The sequence below is a fragment of the Bidens hawaiensis genome, unplaced genomic scaffold, assembly GCF_021521415.1.
Source record: "Bidens hawaiensis isolate Kalapana, Puna unplaced genomic scaffold, B.hawaiensis_p1.1 tig00014033_1, whole genome shotgun sequence".
In the NCBI taxonomy this organism is placed as follows: Eukaryota; Viridiplantae; Streptophyta; class Magnoliopsida; order Asterales; family Asteraceae; genus Bidens; species Bidens hawaiensis.
In genome coordinates, this window is record NW_027492204.1 from 166,070 (window position 1) to 175,380 (window position 9,311).

General features: G+C 35.8%; 2 protein-coding genes across 2 annotated transcripts; both read left to right on the plus strand.

Annotated features, from left to right (window-relative positions):
* Window positions 1–3,154: 3,154 nt before the first annotated feature.
* On the plus strand, window positions 3,155–4,423 carry LOC143545746 (transcription factor ORG3-like). The gene is made up of 3 exons (XM_077037573.1): window positions 3,155–3,582; window positions 3,880–4,251; window positions 4,358–4,423. The coding sequence occupies exons 1-3, from the start codon at window positions 3,256–3,258 to the stop codon at window positions 4,421–4,423; spliced, it is 765 nt and encodes a 254-aa protein (XP_076893688.1). The 5' UTR covers window positions 3,155–3,255.
* Window positions 4,424–6,570: 2,147 nt separating this feature from the next.
* Window positions 6,571–7,780, plus strand: LOC143545745 (transcription factor ORG3-like). Its single transcript, XM_077037571.1, has 3 exons — window positions 6,571–6,900; window positions 7,159–7,530; window positions 7,699–7,780. The coding sequence occupies exons 1-3, from the start codon at window positions 6,571–6,573 to the stop codon at window positions 7,762–7,764; spliced, it is 768 nt and encodes a 255-aa protein (XP_076893686.1). The 3' UTR covers window positions 7,765–7,780.
* Window positions 7,781–9,311: the final 1,531 nt, after the last annotated feature.

Consider the following 9,311-nt stretch of genomic DNA (forward strand, 5'->3'; position numbering starts at 1 on the left):
ACTCACCTCGAAGAGAGACGTCTGCGCAGTTGAACTCGCAAGACTCACCTTAAAGAGGGACGTCTGCGCAAAGACCAACTGGATCCCAGGACCAACCATGCTCAGAGACGCGACGTCCTTACGCGCAGTACGCGAGCTATTCCCGCAGGAAAAGCCTCCCAATGGTGACGTACTCCGCCTGTTCCCGCAGCTACGGATACTAGCCATCAGGGAAGGCTACCCGCACAGCAAGGCTACACGCACAAGGCACTAACTCTCAAATAATTCAGTAATGTCACCTGAAGAGGGAATGAGCAAGCCGAGAATACTCCCGCCCAAAGCCGGGAATTCTCCCGCCCAAATGAGCCAGTCCGTACGCTACTGGAGGACCTTTTGTACTATACCTGCCAAGGTATGGATAAAAGATCTGACCAAAGCTGCGACAGCTCACTGACAACAGTACGACGAGCAGCACGCTCTAGTACTTAATGTCACTATCAGCCGCTGCCTACTCACCAACCCTTGTCGTGGCACGTGCATAGCCTGCAGTTGGTGGAAAAGGAATAGTACATAGCCGGCCGTGTCACTATCAGCCGCTGCCTACCCACCAACCACCAGCACGGCACGTGCGTAGCCCACAGTTGGTAGAAAAGGAATATAATACAGCCGGCTGTACCTTCTTGGACACCTACCTTCGGCTATAAATACTCCAACACCTTGGAACGGTATCATCATCTTCTCTCTAGCTATTTCTCTTAATATACACTTATATTCAAGAGCAATCTAGTCTGATTTTCACGCCGGAGGGTGGTCACAAGGAGGTACCCCCCCCTTCTCAGTGACGAGCTCACGGTGTCTGTTTTGCAGGTCATCAGAAGAATAACCATCTTGCCGGACCTAACCCTCGTGGGAAACATCTACTTGACCCTAAGATTATCTGTAATCTGCCGGGGTAACTTAGTGTTTCTTCACTTAGTTATCTAAATTCTGGAGAACAACAGCTCCTCCAACCCCATTTTATTTCCTGAGCTCTCCCGCACTCCACAAATAATCTCTAAGACGTGGTTTGCTTCCCGATTCAGCATCCGATAACCACCTCCCAAAGGCCATGGGGAAGTGTGCTAGAGTGATACTATTTGTCACCTCAACTCTTAATTTCCTCCTTCCGTGAGCATATGGTCCACCCTTAGATCATGCGGTATGGCTATGGGAAGGTCATTAGGGATGTTGATGTGGTTGCATTGAGACCATTGGAACATCACGCCCCCTTTCCCCTGGTCACTATTGGCGTGAGAGGAATGACCACCCTTACGCCGGTCATTAGCCCACTCAACCAATCATATTTTTTTTGTTTTTTCCCTTTTCTTTTTCATTTAGATTGGTTTTTAAATAATATAAATAAATGAAGTAATGTAGAATGAGGTATAACATGGGTTGAGTAGTGATGTTGTATGACAAAGGAAAAGTCGAGGTGTTGCAGATGTGACGAATACGAGAAAATAAGATAAATGACCCACAACGGATGGCCTTAGGGTGGAGGTGTCATCTTTTACCATCACGTTTCCATCGTTCCCTATCTCCCTTCCATATTAATGTCACATCTAGTTAAAATCGAGCCAAAACGTAAACAAACTAGTTTAATTCGACTCTTCCTGTTTTTAGTTACATGCCACAATTCAATATTAGAAAGAAAAGAAGAAACACACACACTTATACTTTGATTCAAGTTAAGCTGATTACTACAAATTATTATACCCACCATGATGTCTGTTAAAAGACGACTAAGCGGATTGCTACATTTACACTTCTAAATATATTGTTTTAAACCCACTTTATAGCCATCTCTATCTCTACTTGTTATAAAGAATCCCTACTTGTTAGTTTATTTAGCATTGTAATTTATTCCACTATTAAAAAAATGACAAACCACTCGGATGATATATTCCCGTGGAGCTATTGCCAAACACAAGTTTTTGGTTAGCATCTCTATTGCAAAGTGTGCATTGCATGTGGCATGCACCCCTTTTTTATATTTTAATCTACAATAGCCACATGCAAAAGTGAGTCATTGTATTTTAAAGGCTATATTTATAGCAACTATGGTGTAAATAACAATTACTCCGTATATAGTAAACTTATACTCATAGCAGATTATATATCTTTATTTCAACTGATAGAGACTGCTTCTAGAAAAACAAATATTTCTAATATCTAACTATAGATTCTATATAATATGTTCAAGGAGACAGTATTCATATAGATTTCACCAATTTCAAATGATTATAAATATAAGTGGTTGATAAACAAGCAATAAGCTATGATGCAACTTCTTATTAGAATGCAAAACCGATTATCCTGAAAACAAAGCTTTGGGTTTTTATGGGGTTATAAAAATTACTATGCATAGCCCGTTTTATATCAGTACAATGTTATAAAATATTTAACGATGGACAAGATGATGACTGGCAAGAAGATGGACATGAAGACAACCGAAAGACGATATATAGAGTGAAATATGATGCAATAAGAAGCTTACAAAAGAGAAAACGAGGCACCGGAGTTAACACATGTGAATATGAGACACAAGAATGTGAGATATAAAAAGATATTGCAATTGATGAAACAAGCTTATAAAGAAGTTGTTATGATGCACCATGCTGAACACAAGTATACAATTCCACATGATAAAATCAAGAACATGTTAGAAACTTAGAATTAAGAACAATAATCTTGTATTACTAACACAGGTTTCCCCCACTAACAAGTCTACATGCATGTGACCACATAACCAAGAGTTAACTACATCTTGACCACTAGACTCTTAGATAATACGATTTCGACAGCAAACCAACTATATAAATTACACAACTGATTGTAAACTTTACAACAAACTTGATCACATACATAACCAAAACACAATTCACATAAAAAACAGGCAAAATAATTATTAGAATTTTCTTTTAATTGGCTAGCATAGCAAGTAATGGTTTATTAAATGTGAAAAAAACGAATATTCGGTCCTCTCAACTAATTAACTGACGTCCACAAATTAGCTGATAATATTTATGCATTAAACTAACAAATTATTCAGTTTCTGTCATTAATTAATATATGTCACTTTTAAAATTTTTAATCTTATCAACACAGTTTAATAATGCAAGTGGGTATGCTTATATAGGTGAACCATATATAAATACCAACTTATCATCCTGTCTTCTAAACAACAAGCAACAAGAGTCATTCCTAAAATAACATAGAAATAAAAAGATAGAAAAGATGCTAGCACTATCTCCTCCATTGTTTTCAACCACCTATGGATGGCCCTTGGAGGATAATCTCATTGCCAACAATCTTCCATATGATTGCAATGAAGCAAACTCATATAGTCCACTTCCTGATTTTCATATACATGATCAAATCAAGCATACATCTGTACCAGGATATTCCAATTCTTCTGGTGGAGCTGCAAATAGTGGTAATGGAGACAATATGACGGTGGAAAGAAAGATCAATCACAACGCAAGTGAAAGAGTTCGTCGTAAGAAGGTTAACGAGTTGTATGCGTTTCTTCGCTCAGTGCTACCCGTTTCAAGTGATCAAAAGGTACTTATCTCTATTGTATTATAAAACATCTAATACCTTATTTACTTGAATACATCATAAAACTATGACTTGTAATTTAATTTGTCATCCAATACTATACTTTTATCATTAGTTAATTATGATCCAATTAATATGAATTTGGAACTACACAATGGTGAATGTTATTCCCTTTTGAATTTTGTAAATTAGTTGTATAGCAGAACAAAATAAATGCTATGTTTTACCCTAATCATGGTAGTATTTTGTTTTTCTTTTTGTGATGGAACTAAATTCATACATAATTCCATTTTGCAACAGAAAAAAATAAGTATTCCTGGGACGGTATCGCGTGCACTGAAATACATACCCGAACTACAAAAAGAAGTGGAGACACTAAAACGTAAAAAAGAAAAATTATCTTCGTATTCAACATCAACAGCTAATACAAGGCAAGAACATCTTGGCATCAAGAAACGAAGTGCGAAAGTTTCAGTAAACATTTTAGGTGACAAAGAAGTTGTCGTTCAACTGATTTCGTCAACTGATCCTATGAACAAGAACAAGAAGATTCATTTGTTGTCTAAGGTATTGGAGTACTTAGAGCAGGATGAAGATGGACTTGTTTTGAAAACCGCAACGAGCTTTAAAGGTTTAGGGGAAGGGATATTATTAAGCACTTTGCATCTTCAGGTACATATTTTAAATATTGATAAGAAGTTAGACAAGCAAACTTCATATAGTATATTTTGTATTGACATTTTGTGAAAATAATTATGGTACTTTATCGTGTTTATAGGTGCAAATGGATCACACAATAGAGGCCGAAATGTTGAACGAGAAGCTTCACGCTTTCTATCAATGATTAGATGTTATTGACACCCTATAGATATAATGTCAAGTAATCATCAGGCATATCAGTCTACCATCCTTAGCAGTCGGAATCATGGCGGCAAAAGTTGTACATATATTCTGGTATCCATGGGTAATTAAGATCTCAGGAAATTGCCAGAATTTTTTTGTTGTAACGTGATCTTCATATATACAAGCTATTAGTGCTATTGCTCAATGTACATATACATATGAAGTGTGTGTGTGTGTGTGTGTTTTTTTTTTTTTTTTCATTTTTAACAATCTTGAGTTGTTTATATCAATCATGTTCTTACTTCCGACTATTTAGTACCGAGATGTTTAAATCGACTAGGTTAACGAAACACGCACCCTAGAACCACCACCCCATAGCCGTATCTCTTCTGGTCTCTTCTTGTCATTGCCTACCAAGAAGAACCAGGGCCGAAAGGATCGACCATTGGTCTTTTGTGCAGTGATGAAGCTTGGACTGAGGCACCGGGGGGGAGCTCAAAATGTATACAAAATTTCACAAACGAGGGGGGCCGGGCTCAAATTTTCGGCCGAAAAAGACTAAATTTACATTACGTATAAAAATTTTCGGCCGAAAACGGATAAATTTACACTACTGCGCAAAAAAAGCGGGGGACCGGGGCCACCCCCGGGCCTCAATGAAACTTCGCCACTGCTCTTGTGTGTGCCGATTGCATGCCAAGGCCTAGAACCAAATGTGAGTTTCGATGGAAGTGGATTCACGAGGATTAGACTAGCATCCGGATTATCATAGAGTGTGAATTCTTCAATAGTCATCCTCATAAACAAGTCAAGATAACGGCCTATTGTTGTGAAATCGGACTTCTTTGAGTTTAATAACTGGATTACTGCATGCTAAAAGCTAATGGGACGATCACTGATGGATAAAGCAGCACATTACAATCGAAAATATTCTCTCATTGAAATTAGATGCCCATTTATATTTGATTAAAATTCAAGGCAATAAACTATAGAAGTTCACACTCTTCTTTTGCAACTATTAACGGTAGAAACATAAGCAATGTCAACTATTAGTCCAACTATGTTTTAAAGCAATTGTGTTATTAAGTGTTGAACCGACCCGTTTTTGCTTCCCTACTGAACATTCTAGATTCGTTTCACTGATTTGGATCCTTTGGCGACCGTACTTCTTTGGTACTCTTACTCGTTTTTGATTGATATTTCATAATTTTTTTATTTTTAATTCATGAAAGAACTCACATTAATGTAATTACTTTACTTTTAATTATAACATACAGAATCATATTCAGAAGTCTTGTTAACTAAAGTACAAGACAACAATGGAAAAATATCATTATTTTATAAGAAGACAAAGCAAGTAAAGAAGTTAATTCCCATCCAAGACTTAAATCATTAAGTTAAGATCGAGCCAACACCAAAACAAAACACATCTCTACTTTGATTAGGGTTAAGAAGGTTGCTACTAATGTACGCTACTAACTATATATTGTATTGTTTAAAACCGAGTCTATAACCCAAAAAAGTATAAGAGAATCATGTTTATAAATATATACATAATTAAGAATCTCTACTTGTTAGATTAGTTAACTCACATAACTACATAAGTTAGACTACTTAATATGTTATTTTATCCCTTATTTAAAAAATTGACAAACCTACCAGTACTGCTCGGAGGATGTATTCGCCTGGAGCTCGTGCAATACACAAGTTTCTGGTTGACACTTCTATTCCAAGTGTACACTGCGTGTGGTGTGTACAACTTTTTTTTATTTAATCTGCAATAGCCACTTGCCAAAGTGAGTCATTGTATTTTTAAAGCTATACACATATAGAAGTTCTCGTGTAAACAAAACAAGGGTTTATTAAATGTTAATTTTCATTGTTTATTTGTGGATAAAACTATTCAATTCTTTCAACTAAATGACGTGCACAAATTAGTTGATAAATATTTATGCATTAAACTATATAAATTATTCATCTTTCTGTCATTAATAAATATATTTCACTTTTAAAATTTTTAAACTTATCAAGTTGGTATGCATAGATGCATGTATCATATATAAATAAACGCTTATCATCCTCCATTTCTTCAAAACCACCAGCAACAAGAATCATTCCTAAAGTAACATAGAAATAATAGATTAAAAGATGTTAGCATTATCTCCTCCATTGTTTTCAACCACCTATGGATGGCCCTTGGAGGATAATCTCATTGCCAATTACAATCTTCCATATGACTGCCATGAAGCAAATTCATATAGTTCACTTCTTGATATTCAAATACATGATCCAATCAAGCATACATCTGTACCGGAATCTTCCAACTCTTCCGATGGTGGTGCAAATAGTGGTAGTGGAGAAAATATGACGGTGGAAAGAAAGCTAAATCACAACGCGAGTGAAAGAGTTCGCCGTAAGAAGGTTAACGAGTTGTATGCATTTCTTCGCTCATTGCTACCCGTTTCAAGTGATCAAAAGGTACTTGTCTCTATTGTGTTATAAAATTTTAATTAGACATTTATGTGAATACTTCATAAAACTATGATTTTCAGTTTAATTAATCCATCATCCAATACTACTAAAATGTGATCATGCCAAATTAATTTCAACCGACTAATGATATTAATTTAACTATGATCTGATTAATATTAATTAATATGGAACTTAATCATGCTAGTATTTTGTTTTACTTTTTGTGATGGAACTAAACTCATACATAATTTCATTTTGTAACAGAAAAAAATAAGTATTCCTGGGACAGTATCGCGTGCACTAAAATACATACCCGAACTACAAAAGGAAGTGGAGATACTAAAACGTAAAAAAGAAGATCTGTCGTCGTATTCAACATCAACTGCTAATACAAGGCAAGAACGTCTTGACGCCAAGAAACAAAGTGCAAAAGTTTCAATGAACATTTTAGGTGACAAAGAAGTTGTCATTCAACTTATTTCATCAACCGATCGTAAGAGCAAGAATAAGAAGATTCACTTATTATCTAAGGTTTTGGAGTACTTGGAGCAGGAAGAAGATGCACTTGTTTTGGAAAATGCAACGAGCTTTAAATGTTTAGGAGAAGGGATGTTATTAAGCACTTTGCATCTTAAGGTACATATTTATAATCTTCTGTCTCATAATTTACATATAATTTCGATGTGAATGTTTCACTTAATTCATTCTTGAAATATTGATGATGATTTTGACAAGCAAACATCATAGAGTATATTTGGATTAACATTCTATGGAAATAAATATATTACTTTAATGTGTTTATAGGTTCAAGTGGATCACAAAATAGAGGCACATAAGTTGAACAAGAAGCTCAACGCTTTCGATCAATGATTAGATGAACTTAAAGCTGTTATTGTCACGCCATAGATATAATGTCAAGTAATTAGCAGACATTTCAGTCTAACATCCTCAGCAGTATGAATCATGGCTGTAAAATCTGTCCATTTGTACATAGATTCAGGTTATCCTTGGGTAACAATCGCAGGAAATTGGCTAGCATTTAATTATTGTTACGTGGTCTTCATCGATACATGCCATCAGTACTTCTGCTCGATGTACACATGATTTTTTTTATCGATCTTGTGTTGTGTAGATCTATTTGTTCTTGATTCCGATTCTTTAGTTACAAGTTACCATTGTGACCGGTGATTTATTAGTTGAGAAGTTCTTCTGTTGCTCTTATCTACTTTGAGAAACCTTATTGTACCAACTAACATCACAAGTTTAGAAAGCTGTTGTATTTTGGGTTTGGGTTTCTTATCAGAAATGAATCACACTAATCTCTCATATAATATTTCCCCCTACGTTTCTTTTAAGACCTACAACGCCCATGGATCAACCAAGAAACTTTATCCGCATAAAAGTACATGAATGCAGGGCCGACCCTTGGGGGTGGCAGGGTGGTCGACGGCCATAGGCCCGACACACAGTTAGACCCGATTTTTTTGTTAAATTATACTAGTATATGTTTTTGTTAAATACAGATATTCAATGTTCAAACTCAATTGCATAACCACTAGTTTGTTCTAGTGGTAAAGGAGTATCATTTACAACTAAAAAGTAGTGGGTTCTAGTCTCATTTAAGACATGTTTAATCATATTTTTATACAAAAATTTTTTACACAGCCCAAATTATAACCAAGTAAACACATATAAAATTAAATTGTTTAAACATAACAAAATACTCCTTTTACTTAAGGTCTAAAAAAAATTTCGCCTGCGACCAAAAACCTTTTATTTTGCTTTCTCGGAGTCGGCCCTGCATGAATGGAAGGGTTTTCGGGTTTAGGCCAAAAGTTAAGAGTTTTTGCTCTAGATTAACGCATCTTGACACCTTTTAGCTTCTAATTACGTTTTAAAGCCCGTCAAAGATTCAAATATGTAGCTCTGTGATGAAAACGCCAAGAACTTCAAGAACAATCAAGAATGCCAAGGAAAGCCCCCATATCCTCTCTCTCACCCCCCCTAAAAAATTTATCTTCAATGTGTTTTTAAACTTAAGTTGCATCCTATAAGTGTTTTAATAGAATAAATGATCGTTCAAAAGTGTCCGAACGAAACCTAAGTCATTGTGGTTCGAGCTAGGTGGTGTAATCCCTGCCAAACACATGTCAAAAGTTGCAGAAGCATTTGGCCGACAATACAAGTATACAACCCATATAGGTTTTAGCTATATGACACATATTGTATAACCATGTGCCAGGGCCGGCTCAACAAACATGGAGGTCTAAATCGAAACACGATATTGGGGCCTTTCGTGACAATTATTAATAAAATAAATTTTGCTTATTACAAGTTTTGAACTAATAACTTATACTTTAGTAACAACCAAGTCTACCCCAACACCAATACATTACTTTGAGTTTACTTTACCCATT